The 14,007-nt window shown below is 45.3% G+C and overlaps 2 protein-coding genes across 2 annotated transcripts in view; one reads left to right on the top strand and one right to left on the bottom strand.

Moving 5' to 3' along the window:
- The window catches only part of LOC131686146 (uncharacterized), a 546,994-nt gene that overhangs the window by 426,140 nt on the left and 106,847 nt on the right, over nucleotides 1-14,007 (top strand). The gene's annotated exons all lie outside the window — the stretch shown is intronic.
- LOC131686197 (uncharacterized) lies at nucleotides 10,046-13,975 on the bottom strand. Its single transcript, XM_058970435.1, has 6 exons — nucleotides 13,542-13,975; nucleotides 12,322-13,473; nucleotides 12,115-12,266; nucleotides 11,842-12,058; nucleotides 11,312-11,778; nucleotides 10,046-11,252 (listed from the first exon to the last, which is right to left on the bottom strand). The coding sequence occupies exons 1-6, from the start codon at nucleotides 13,836-13,838 to the stop codon at nucleotides 10,046-10,048; spliced, it is 3,492 nt and encodes a 1,163-aa protein (XP_058826418.1). The 5' UTR covers nucleotides 13,839-13,975.

Genomic DNA, 14,007 nt, shown 5'->3' with positions numbered 1-14,007 from the left:
AGCGACCAATCCGAATCAGACTCCTCGATAATTCCCATAGACCGCCATCGGTCAACCTCTTCCCAGACCTTTGACAGTTTCTTTGGGCTCATGTGATAAGGATATCGGCAAACGGGTGTCGCACCTTGGAATTCATCTTTGATGACAATCCTGTGCTCTGTGAATGAGGTTGGGCTTAGCTTTCCGGGCTCTACTGCCTGGAAACACTTCTTTACTTCTTCTACGCGCGCTAACTGTTCCGAAGTGAGTATCGACTCACGCGGTACTTCTTCTTCTTCGTCGTCTTCCGATTCCTGACCTGAGTTCAACAGAGCACAGTTTTGTATCTCAGGAGAAATCCCAAAGGCGCGCCAAAAGTCCATACCTAGAATGGAGTTGACGGTCAGATGCTCTACTACAAGAGTGCATAGGACCTTTGTCAAATTTTGAAAAGTATACGGGAGATACGCTTGTCCAATGATTGGTAAGGATTGACCATTTGCAGAACGTAGTTCGAATGGTCGTTCCAACCTTTTCAAGGGACTTTTCGAAAACTTTCGGTATAGCTTTTTAGTTATAATTGTGGCGTTACTACCACTGTCGAGCAAGGCTTTGAAGGATTTGCCGTACACAGCGACTATTGCAAATGGACGGTTATCGAACGGGTCGTCAAGGACGAAGGTTTCGACGGACAATGAATTATCATAATCCTCATCACGAGCCGGTCGAAAACTGTCGTAAATCTGGGGATGGATTGTTAGTTGTTCTTTGGAGCGCTGCTTTACTGCCAACTGCGACTTCAGTTGGTTCTGATCCCGTTTTTTAGGCAGTAAGGGCAACGAGAAACATCAAAACCTTTAAACGCACACACGATGCAGAACACCCGCTTTGGTTTCCGACATCCCTCATGTTCGTGTCCTTTGTCTCCACAATTGTAGCAGACGCCGAGCACGGGAGGACGATGCTTTTCCACCAAATACTCCAGACACATTATAGGTTTCTGCGGTGGTTCTGTAGGTTTTTGATTGTTTCCCTCGAGATTCTTGCCATCCTGATTCCCTTGCTGTTTCTTTTTCTGGTTGTCAGGAGGCTTGTTTGAATCAAGACCTGCCGGTTTGGCATTCTTGTTCCAAAACGTTTTGGATTTTGCGTTGCCGTTATTCTGTCCACCTCTCTTTTGGTTTTGATTGTTTTGTTTTTGTTTGTTTTGTGGTGGATTATCAGAATAAGCAGCAACTTCCCGAGAAGAACCGAAAACTTTCTGATAAATCGGCGTCTTGGAGGCGTCGATCGATTTACCAAGACTCATCAATTCTGAGAGCGTGTTCACTGGCCTGAGGATAAGCATTTGTTTAAAGTCGGCTTTCAGGTTCCGCTTGAGCACGTCGAGTTTTTCGTTCGGTGCCATTGGAACCGTCATAGCACGAAATATTTTCTCCATTTCCAGGAAATATTCCTGGAAAGATTCGTTACGCATCTGCCGGCGCTGGAGAGCCTTCATTTTGAGCGTAGCATCAAGTTCAGGATGAACAAAATTTACTTTGAGCTCGCAAACAAGATGGTTCCAGTTAAACAACCGGTTTTGCGCACGCATAGCCTGATACCAGGTCAAAGCATTGCCAGTGAACAGATGCATCGCAGAATTGAAAAGTTCTTCTTCGCACATTTGTTCACACGCAGCGTAATTTGCTACGGTGTCCAAAAACTCATTAAGTCCAGTTCCTTCATCAGTTCCAGCATACTTCCGAATCTTCCAATCAGCGACGCGTTGCGGGTTTCGCGAGTAATTCCTTGAAGCTGCCATCGATCCGTTTCCCGCGTTGGATGAAAAGTTCGGATAGGATGGTCCCGCCCGCTGTTCGGTCCATTCAGGAAAGTGAGGCTGGTTCTGAGTTTGGTACGGGGCTGTGAATCCGGTATTCTGTTTCGGTTTCTCGATTGGAAGTGATGGGCATAGATTTTGTTGACCCGAGAATCCTCGCTTCAACACAAATTGATCGGGACTGGGCGCCAGTGTTGGGCGAGGAATCTCTGGTGTATCAAATGAATCGGGTACGTCCATCAAACGCAAATCTTCCAGATCGGTCTGCAGATCCTTCTCGGAAGCACTTTCCTTCTGATGTACTAGTGCCCGAAGTTCATTCACGGATTCACGAAGTGAGACAACTTCTTGAACCGTCTTTCTCAAAACTGACGAAATTGTTGTCAGTGAAGCAATCCCGCCCATTAGCGTTTCGGTAGCTTTTGAAAAAGCATCAGACCCCTGAGACGCTAGGGCTTTATTATCGTCGGATTGCTGTCGCAATTGTCGAATCTCGTCCCTCATCTCGCACAAGACACGCAACAGGTCGTCTCCTACGAGCTGTTTGGAAAGAGATCCTTCGTTATCGGAAGGATTGGATCCCTGTGGAATTGCAGGTACGTCTGTACTCAGCAAATCTCCCAAAATCTCTCCATTCTCCCCTTCTTGGTTGTCGGGAGGAAGTGCTGCCTGTTCGTCACTGAAATGACTGGCATAAACTGCTAGAACTTCCTCCAGCAACCCCGAAATTTCCTGGTTGACCTCCCCTGCCGCATAATTTCGGATAACCTGGAGCCTAGACCCCAAATGAAGCAACCGTGTTCGGTAAATCTCCTTGTTTGGGCACCGGTACTGGAGATCTTCCTTGATTGTTAGTAATTTACCAAGGCAGATCTCCTTTTCTTCACCCACGTCACCCCGGAAATTGCGAACTAATTCCCTCCGAGACGACCGCTCATGCGACAAAATTCCCCGAAGACGCCGCTGCTGCTGGACACCCGAAAGATCCGAATCAGGAGAGATAAAAATGCTTCGAGATAGCAACTCAAAATCCAGCTCATCGAAATGCAAATGATCGACGCGCATGAACACACACGCTTGGTTGAATTTCTCCAACGCCATCATAACTTGCGCTATATTGGAAGAAATCACCAAGACACAAAGCATGTAAGTACTGACACAGTATTAATTTCAATTTTTCGCCCACTAACGATTCCCTTAAAATTTCAGGAAATCAAGCTGCTCCAAAAATGTCTCAAATCGGATTGAGAATTCAAGACAATTGGCCACCGCAACCGAATAATAAAAAACAACCTTCAAACTACTCGTCCGGCAGACCAAACACAAACAACGCAATCCACAAATTCGGACAAAAAAGGAAAATGCAAAAAATCAAATAAATATACCAAAAAATGTAAATAAATAAATAATACGGCCGCGGAACAATATTGCGGAAGAAACCTCACCACTGTTCTACGAAAATCCTCTATTTAGTAGAAGCACCCCACACTCCGGAAGAAAAAAATATTTTCCAAAATAGGAAAATATTTTTTTCAGTGTGTTTTGCGCTGTGCGCCAAATGTAAGTAGGGGTTTGCCCACTACTCGGGTTCTGGTTTGCCCGGCGAACCCTTCTTTTCAGGGCGGCCTAGGTGCTTCTACAGAATTTCGGATTTTCGTTTCACAACAAAAAGTAAACAAGCAAATAAACTACTAAATTTACCGACTTTATTGTCCTCCAACTCTCCACTTCACTGCGACTGCTGGTGATTCACTGATCTGCTGCTACCGTTGGCGGGAATGCGGGCGGTTTCTTCCGACCGGCCGGGACTACAACGGCCGAGTTCTCCTTCGGTCGTATCTTCGTTGGCTGCTCCGGCAGCGGTCCTTGTCTTTTAGCTAGGGAGGTGAGCTTGGCTCCTTTGTTGGAACCTCCCTAGCGACGGTGGTGATGAATCACCGGATTCTTCGCTCCCCGCAAAGAATCCCGGAAGACACCGCAGTGTTCTTCCCAGGGGGAGCCGTTGTCCACCCTGCTTCACCCTCCTTGGCTATTAGCTGGGAAGGAGAGCAAAGCTCGTTCGGCTTATCCTTCCAAGCGAGGGCGGAATGGTGCGTCTGGATCCTTTACGGTTAGCCGGGGAAGCGAAAGCTCCTTGATAATTAGCTTCCCCCGACGGCGATCCAGCACCAGAAACAAACGAGTACCCGAACCACGGGCCGGCACTTTCTGACGGGTATTTTAACCGTCCACACGCGCACTATACCGTACTGGTTATGGTGGCGGGAAACTGTCCCGAAAAACACAAAACTGATCAGGCGTCTGTTCGATGCCGTGGTCCGTCACTATCTACCCTTTTACGATGGCCGCCTTCCGCACTCGACTACAACAAACAAGCACCAAAAAAAAAAAACACACCGCCGCATAGCTGTCATTGCCATGGTACAGCATAGTTATCAATGACTTTTACAGCGAGAGGAGAGCGGAGACCTACCTAAACCCTATGTTACTAATTCACAAACGTAAAACAAAAATTATCTAACCTATCTGTACGAATAAAACCGTTCACAAACGCGAAAATGAACAAAAATTTACAACTAAATGTGAACGGTACCGAACAGCGGTGAGCATAATTTTACGTAAACAATACACTCTACGGAGTGTATACGCAAAAAAAGGGTGTATTTCCACCCAGTGCAAAATTGTTACCCTGGCGGGTTACAGATTTATTGTTAAAAGTACAAATGGAGCTAAAGATGGCCAATGTTTACACCATACCATTTCACCATGTTAGACATAGCGTGCTGATTATGTTCCATACCATCAATGGAACAGAAGCGTTTGTTTCGCGAAACAAAATATATCCGCTCACTGTTAAAATACAAATTCTAAATCCCTCCGTGGTTTAGAAGTATTATTCCCGCTATTGTAGCACCTGCAGATCCTGTTTTCCTTACCCCTAACCTTACTACTTCCCCAATCCTTGCCATCAGGGAAATAATGAAAAAACGATTCATGGCAAGGCACAGATCTCCGATCCACATGGGGAATGTGCCATTTGAGCCAGACGCTGCTGATTCCTGAATACACACAAATTTAAAAACTTGTAACTATGGCTATTTTGATACCACGGAATAAGAAGCTGTCGAAATTCGCCTGTCTGGCACGCTATCTGTAGATGTGGCAGTATGTGTCAACCGGAGTCTAATAGAAACCACGGACTCATGAGTTTCCCGTGGCTGAAGAGATACTAACTCATACTGCACTAGAGGACATAGGTTTAAAGGGGCCCGGCAGTAATACAAGCCTTGAGGCCCGACGCGGCTCTCGACGGCCCTGCAAATGAGGTGTGTCCCGCATCAAATTGCATCATTTTCTCCTAAAAATTTGGGTAGAAGTAGCTTACAGTGCATTGTTTACACTGTATTTTAATCGCTGTCAGTTTTTCGAAAATTGGAAAAAGTTGCGTCACCCGAAAAGCAACATTGCGAATTGATTTTGCGCAAGCATCTGGAAAATCATTAGCTATCTCATTGGGACATCAAAAAACAACTCGGAATGGTGAAGTCGAAGATGAGTCGTGTGGCTTAACGTTACTACCAAACTCTGAGCATCGAACGGAAGAAAAAATGCGCTCAGAATGGATGTTCTATTGATGATCAGGATCACAAGCGTGTAGTGAAAGCGTTTGTATTTGTACTTGTAAAATTTTTATTCATCTAAAATATGTCTCAATGAAATTTCCTGAAACTAGTGTGATTCAATTCGTCTTCTAAATACAGATGCGGTGAGGTTAAAATCAAACAATTCGGAGAACTCGTTGAACCTCCGAACCATTGCGATGACAGGACTGTTGGCAGCATAGTCAGTTGGTCTCATTTCAGGAACAAGCATCACTCTTTGGCGAAGAGTACGAGATAGCGCATAGAAATACATTTGCGCTAGTAGGTCAGGTACGTCGTATTCATCCAGCAGTATTTTGGCCACAAAGACTGAATGCGATGTCATTCTCCTTTCAGCAAGGGTGTGCAAGCCTAACAAACAACAGCGGTCTTCATACGGCGGCAAGCAGAGCGTATCTGACAAACCGTCTCTGAACGCCTTCGATCCCATTGATCCAAACAGCATGGTAAGGATTCCAAACGACATTTCCAAATTCTAGCATCGAACGCACTAATGAACAGTAAAGAGCTTTAAAACACAAAGGATCACGAAATTCGTTGGATATCTTAAACATGAATCCCAGTTGTCGATTGGCCTTGTCGATTGTAGCAGAGAGGTGACGATGGTAAGTTAGCTTATAATCCAGTATTACTCCAAGGTCTTTGATGTAGTCAACACGTTGTAGCTGATTTCCAGAAATATTATAATCAAAAGGGATGGTGTTCCTAGTTCGATGAAAGCTGATGACACTACATTTGGGAATGCACAAAACCATCATATTCCGCACACACCAGTCGTTAAGAGTATCCAAGAGAACGGCTTGCAGTACCAGGCAGTCGGACTGATTACGAATTACGTAATATAGTTTAACATCGTCAGCGAAAAATAGTTTGCCACCAGGATTTAAAATACTAGCCGCGTCATTAATAAACAGCGAAAATAGCAGCGGTCCGAGTGTACTACCTTGAGGAGCTCCAGAGCTGTTTGAAAAGCAATCAGACTGAGCAGTGCCAATACTAACAGCAACTTGACGATGAACGAGATACGATCGAAGCCACTCACAAAACCTAGTCGTGCAGCCAAGTATTTTCAGTTTGGCAATCAGGATATTGTGATTCACTTTGTCAAAGGCGGATTTCAAATCAGTATATATCGCATTCACTTGAAGTTTTTTGCACATATTATCCATACAAAATGACGTAAAGCTCACTAGATTGGTTTCCACCGAACGGCCAGGATAGAAACCATGCTGACAGGTGGAAATATAGTGTCGGCAGGAAGCAAATAGTGTTTCGTTAACCAGTGACTCAATCAGTTTTGATTCAACTCCAAGCGAAGTAATTCTCAACGTTACGCTTGTCGCCTTTTTTTTGAAAACAGGGATTAGTGTCGAACATTTCCAGTGCACTGGAAACGTTTGCTGCTGAAGCGACATATTGAAAAGTTGAGCGAGTGGTGAAGCCAAGATGTCCGAGCATTTTTTTTTAATACAGCTGCAGGCGTAGAGTTCCATTGGACCAAGGTGGTTTCTTGGCAGGTTGATATTTCAGGACTGAAGCTGCAACACATTCCAGAGGTAGGCAGTTCTAGTGAGTTACAGCATCGTCGACATTTGCAAATTGTTGCAACTCATTCCAGTTGATCCGCATTAGAGAGCGTCGAAGAGCGGAATAATCTGTCTTGCGAAAATTGAATTTATCGAGAATCGGTTCGTCCTCGCAACGAAGACATCGGCGGAACTTCAGCAAAACTTCCAAAGCAGGATGGTGATTGTCAAGGGGTACTAAAATTTCGGGAGCCTCCACAACAGAACATTCACGTACTGCACTTTCACTGACAAAAACTAGGTCCAAAAAGCGGGACTGATGATTGGAAATTAGACCAGCCTGTTTCAGTCCATGAAAGGCTATTCCGTCAGAATGTAAAATCGTGACCAGATGGAGTCCAAATGAGCCCGGGTTGGTTGAAATCTCCAAACAGGAACAATTCGTCACTACACGCTCATACAACACTACTCAAAATTTGAGTTCAGAGCACTCAATTTCAAAAATAGAAGCAATGTGTCAAAAAATGAGTTTTTATTTGAGTAGATTGAACTCAACTGGTGAGTAACCATTCAATTTTCAATATTTTGAGTGAAAAAAATAGTTAACTTCAAAAGAAAGTGAACGAACTTTGTCGTTGACTAAAAGTTTTATGAAAGATCAAGCCGCAAATCCTGTAGTTGTAGAGCCGACTTGGATCATTCACAAAATTATAAGGTAAGTTTTTCTGAGGTTTGTTGATATTCAAATCAAACATCCATTCGTATTTTTATAGTTTCTGTCATTACTATGAGGCGCCGATAGACATGGAATACGTGCAGAGAAACCTTTAAGGATTATATTTCCAGGCATTGCTAGCGCCTGGAGGTTCAGGTAAATGATATGTGAAATGCCGGTGAGATTCTTTGTTGTTATATAAAAAATACGGAATTAATATTTTCCGCATTTGCTTTTTGAGTAAAATCTACTCAAATTTGACATTAGCATCCCAAACTCAAAACTGAGTAAGCGAGGCAAACTCTTTTTTTGACTACGTGCACTTTTTATGAAATTGAGTGGCTGGTCACTCAAATTTGAGTTTTTATGAATGAGCGTGTAGAATCTGCTATAGAACAGACGTATTCCACGGCATCAAGATGAAACTGTACAATATTACAGTCATGTTGCTTTTCCGGATGTATGTAGGCAGCTCCAATGAAACAATTTCTAGTTGCTCTGCTAAGTTTCACCCAGACACTCTCAATGGAAGAGAATCTTCCTACCGCAATCCGACAAGAGACGAGAATGTTCGAAACAGCTACAAGAAAGTTCAAGTGGAATCCCAATGCTTCGGTCAGGGATGTAACCAAAAAATTGAATCTGTCCAGGTCTGTCGTTCAGAGAGCCAATGACCTGAAGGGACTGCATACTTACAAAGTTCAGAAGGCCCAAAATCGAGACGAACGGCAAAATACAGCGGGAAAGTCACGGACCCGGAAACTGTACACCCAGATGCTGACGAAGCCTCATTGTGTCATCATGGATGATGTGAGTGTCAAGGCGGACTTTCGGCAGCATCCGGGGCTACTGTTCTTCGCCGCCCAACACAAGTTTGATCGTCCGAAGGAAGTAAGCAAAAACTTTCCAAGTTTGCCAACAAATACATGACTTGGCAAATCGTGACTACCGGGACCGTAAACGGGGAGATCTACCTCCAGAAGCGTCTGCTTCCTCTGTTGACGTAACACGAGGGCGCCAACGATATTCTGGCCGGATCTAGCTTCGTTCCTACTATTCATGTGTTGTCCTGGAGTGGTTCGAAATCAACGGGGTCATTTTCGTACCCAACGACATGAGCCATCCCCCAACGCGCCGGAACTAGGGCCCATTGAAAAATATTGTGCAATTATGAAGCAGGCATCCCAAGGAGAGCAAATCTAAGGATGACATGAAGAAAAAATGGGTTTCCGTACAGAAGAAGCTGCAGCCAGATGTTGTACAGAATCTAATGAGTGAAGTAAAGCGTAAGGTACAAGCGTACGGTTATGGTATTGAAGTTGAATTAAATAAATATGCCAGAAGGTTATTGATGGGTTATATTTTATTGTTTGAAAGTTTGAAAAGGATCGGTCCAATAGGTAATTTTCTATAGCGTTTTTTCCGTGATGCAATTTGATGTAGGCCACCTTTTAAGTGACGTGACGGTAAGAATAGGGCCTATTGCGTATAATGGTGAGCGTTAAAGCTGCCTGTAAGAGTTGCGATAGTTGGATGGATTCGGAGATGCCATCGTTCTAACAACATTAGAAGAGACGCAAGAAGATGTTGACAATGGAGACGACCTGCGCAATAAAAAATTGAAGCAAGTTGCTGCGAACTCATCACAAAACTGAGGCGGCCTAAGTCAGCATCTACAAAGCGCTTCAGCGGCTCAGATCGTAGGCATAGCAGTAACATCGAAACGTGTATTGAAACAGCCACGACAGACTTGTGTGGATACATAAATAAACAATTATTGCCATTGCCAAATAGCAGATGTTAAACTTGAGCAATACATATTTATTGTTATTAATTAGGATTTATTAACGAGTTCCATTGCTTATTCAAACACAATTAAGGCATTTTGAAACGTGAAATATAAGCTTCGAACAATGTGCTTTATTATGTGCAAAACTACCAAAGAATGTAACTTGCTTTCTTATTTTTCATTTCCATCTAATAAAACTATACCAAACAGTGACGCTCTCTTCACTGAAAAAAATCCAAACGTTAATTCTATTTGCTTCAAACCGCTTAAAATTCATATGAAGAAGAAATGCTATTGTTATCACGCGCACACATACCTTCTATGTGTCAACTGTATAAACTATGTATGCACACACATAAGTTATATGTGCATATTGTTATAGAATGGGGTTTTATGTGCCTAATAGTTATGGAATGTGAATGTAAGATTAATATTTCTTGTAAATACACACATTAGGTTTATGTGCCAGCAAATAGTGTCTATATGCCTCCGTTAATTGCAAAAATCTATGTGTAAAATCAATAGGCATAACGTTTACTTTTTTCTGAGTGTTCACTCCTCCTGCGTGTCCGTATCGAGCAGCTTGTTAATGTTCACAATGTCCCGTGTACTCCACGGTTCCAACGGATCCGGCGGCGAATCACCCCCAGCCTCCTGTTCCTGCAACCGCCGGTGCCGTGGCCCTCCATTGCCACCACCACTAGTAGGAGCCGATTTCATTCGTTTATCCTTCTTTGCCGACGAAACACTTTCATTCGAAGTGTCCGGTGAAATCTTATTCTTTCCTCGACCAATTCCATGACCGTGACGTTTCTTCGAACCGGAAGATTTCTTACTGCTCTCGGTCGAGTTACTGTCCCGTTCCGGTGAGACCCGCGCTCTCAAATGAAACTGCTCCATTCGCCGGTGAACCTCCTCTACCGTCACACCCTCGTCCTCATTGTCATGAATTTCCTTAGCTTCCTCATCAACGTCATGTTTCAAATCTTCCTCGGTGTACTCGTAAGCCGTATTCAGTGCACCGAAATCCTCCTGCGCAGCACGAGCCACGTTTTTATCATCCCAGGCAATCATAAACAGAGGATGTTGGTCAGTTTTCTTCTTCCTGGAAGTCGTTCTCGAAACGGCCGATTTAGCGCGACGAATCAGGGAAATTTTACCAAGAACTGGCTTCTCGGCCGCTTCGCTATCGGTGTCCTCCAGGGCTTCCAACGTTTTGAGGAATTCCCGCTCCTTCACCGGATCGACAACGTCTTTCGTATCCAGGAAGGGATTCAGCTGACCAACAGTCTGCTGTTGCTGTTGTGTCTGCTGCTGCTGCTGTTGCTCTTCCTGGCGCATCTGCGACTGGCGGGTTAGATCGATCTCGTGGATGTGGTCCAAGGTGGAAGCGTCGAATGCTAGCATTTTGACGTTTTGAGCATACTGTTCGTCGACAGAGGTTGCTTCGGAGATGATGACCAGCTCTCGCAGTGGATCTTTGTAATCCTTCATCGGAGGGAAATCATCGTAGGCCGGTGGAGCACTGACAACGGATTGGCGCTTGACCAGAGCGGGAGTGGGTGGAATTTCCGGTGTTGGTTGCTGTTGTTGTGGTACAGGAGCGGTTGCCGGTTTGACAGTGGTGGTCGGTTTTTTCGTCGGGTCAATCGTTGGTGGGGCCGACGGATCGGTACTAACCATCACGATGTCCTGCGTAAAGGACATCACATCGATGGCGGCCGTGATCGCAAAGGGGTCCTCCTCATAGCCTTTCTTTCTGTGAAATATAAAAATATGGGTAGCTACTAGAGATTTTAATTATCCCAACGAACTTACTTCTTGGATACTTTGGCCGGTGAAGTGATCGAGGACCGACCCCACATGATACGTCTCAGTTCCTCACCGGTCATGCTACGTTTCTTCAGTTCGTTCAAAGTGACACGAAGGACACTCTTCCAGTTGCTTACCGCACCTTTACGCTGACGGGCACGAGTTTTACTCTTGCTTTTAATGACCATAACTCCACGAATTTCGTACCGAGGATCATCCGAGGGGCCTAAACCGATCGAGTACTCTTCCAGGTATTTCTTGGCGTCCTCCTGCTTCACAGCCCGCTCGAGGTTGACCACGATCTTGGCCCACTGTTTCATGCCCTCTTTCTCCGCTTGTTCGATGACGTACGCGTAGGTGTTACCCATCATAGCGATCAACATGTTGAGAAGTAAAATCGGTACGAAGATCATGAACAGGATGAATACGGTCTTGGCAAGGCTCGGGTAGGTGGTCAGATTCAAATCGGCGTACTGTAGGAGTGAACAAAGAGGTTGTTATTTCAGGATGCGGTAGACTGGGACTCAACAACTTACATCGTAATCACCCAGAGTCGTCTGAAAAAGGGCCATCCAAGTACTCCAGTAGCTTCCGAACGGTGTCTCCTCCGCATCCGGGTGTCCTTTGTACAGAAAATAGAATGCCTGTGAGAAACCGAACAGTATGATCATGTAGATGATGCCGAACGTGAACATATCACCCGTGATCATGGAAAAGATCATCGTTACGAAGGGACCTGTCAAACCGATTGCTCTGTGGATGAGAAGAGTTGATTATGGGTAGCAATGAACTTGCGGAAGGATAGTTACCCAGCGAAGAACATCAGAAGAAACCAGCTGCCAGGAACGGCAAATAGAAGGATCGCTTCTTCGGTCTCTGTATCGCCTAGAATCCTCAGAGGAATACACGCCAGGATCATTAAATTCGAGACCAAAAAGATGGCTTTTGCCGGTGCGTTGCCCTAAAAATAATAATTTTACTTGTTGGCATGTTGGTTCATAGTTTCTGTCACTTACCAGAGATTTAATGAACGAAATTAGCCCTTGGTTCTTGATCTCGTCGCCTTGCTGCAGGACCACGTAACTCAGCACTCCCATCACGGTTGCGATCTCGAACCCGTAGCGGAACCAGCTCGTCAAATCAATACCTTCATCGTCTCCGGAACCCTCACCAGCCTCGCCATCAGCCTCACTCTCGTTAGGAAATACCCGAGCCGGTCTCAGATAAACCGAGCAGGACAAACAAAACAAATGCAGTGCAAGGATCAGTAGTCGCTTCAGAAACTGATTCCTGGCGAAAGTTTTCCACTTTTCGTCCAACAAACGCTCAACGATGCCACCATCTAACATGTTCAAATGCTCCTCCTTAGTTCCATTCAGAATGATAAACAAAGCCGAATTCCAGTTAGTCGAACCATCCGGCATCAACGTGTCCAGCGCATTCAACGGATACCCGGAACAGGTGATGTTACTATACCGCCAGAACTCCCTCGCCGACAGTTCCAACATCTCGCGAAAAACTTCATCGCGACCCAAACGACAAGCCAACGTCAACGGAGTCAATCCCGCTTCATTCGAAATCCCATTCTTGCACGGTAGCTTCGGATGACGCAGAGCATACCCAAACATATCCAGTTTATCACCCACCACAACCATATGCAAAATCATATTCCCAAAACTATCCTGCGCGTTCGGATCTGCCCCACACTCCAACAGCAAATTATAAACCGATTCATTCGCACAGCAAGCAGCCCACGCTAGTGGATACTCCCCAAGATAAGCCAACCCCTCATAATCGGTCGTTTTGACCGGTCGCAAACCCTGCTGATCCCGCGGAAGGAAGAAGCGTCCAATGGCCCGCTGGGACACATCCGCCCCGGCATCAATCAGATCGCCCACCAACTCGTTGTTGCTGTAGGCGATCGCCAGGTGAAGTGCACTAGCGCCCAGGTACTCCTCACCTTCCATCACGTCAATCGATTGTTCCGGGAAAACGCGCAGCATGATCCGAGCCAACTTGGTGTGAATTTTGGTGTCGCAAATAATTAACACGTGCAGTAGGCTCTCCCCCAGCAATCCTCGGTACTGCATCTGCCAGCAAGCCTTATGATCGACCCATTTCCCTAGGGGATCGTGCGGCGATAGGGAAGCCTCAATCGGAATGACGACCTTGAAGGGAAAAATCGATAATCGTTTGTTACGACACTGGTCAGTAAAAAATTGAAAATTGTACTCACCTCATGATTATCCATGTACTTCCAGCGAAGATACTCGGCCCGATTGATAATCTGTCCGCGTCCATTGTTATACATAAACACCCCAAACTGATCCCGAATCAACTGTTCGACGGCTTTCTGACCACCGACCTGAAAGGCGTCAATCAAATCGCCACCCCGTTTATAGTTGGCCATCTTGTACAGCAGACACTGGTTGGAGGCGTTGGCGCTCTGCGAAATCACTTGATCCAGGATAGCACCACCCTGCGGAATGTTACGCTTTTTGCGGCAAAGCCGCCGCCAGTTGAATTGTACCATGCGGAACGGTTACGATTGCGGGAACACCAAACCGAATAGCCGCCGAAGAAACGTAGTGGAACCATCGACTTGAACGGTTCGCCACAGACTGAAAAATCGAAATCGAATCAACAACGGCGGGGTTGGAACTAGGTGGTCACTCGGTTGGCATGGCGTTGGCAGGTACGTT

This window comes from Topomyia yanbarensis, chromosome 1, assembly GCF_030247195.1.
Source record: "Topomyia yanbarensis strain Yona2022 chromosome 1, ASM3024719v1, whole genome shotgun sequence".
NCBI lineage: Eukaryota > Metazoa > Arthropoda > Insecta > Diptera > Culicidae > Topomyia > Topomyia yanbarensis.
This window is presented reverse-complemented; position numbering and strand designations above follow the sequence as displayed.

Bases quoted from the DNA above. Each gene is read 5' to 3' on its own strand.
- LOC131686197 (XM_058970435.1), bottom strand. From the start codon at position 13,838: ATGGTACAATTCAACTGGCGGCGGCTTTGCCGCAAAAAGCGTAACATT. The intron at 13,474-13,541 runs GTGAGTACAATT...TTTCCCTTCAAG, and splicing joins AGTACATGGATAATCATGAG to GTCGTCATTCCGATTGAGGC. The intron at 11,253-11,311 runs GTAAGTTCGTTG...TATATTTCACAG, and splicing joins CCGGCCAAAGTATCCAAGAA to AAAGAAAGGCTATGAGGAGG.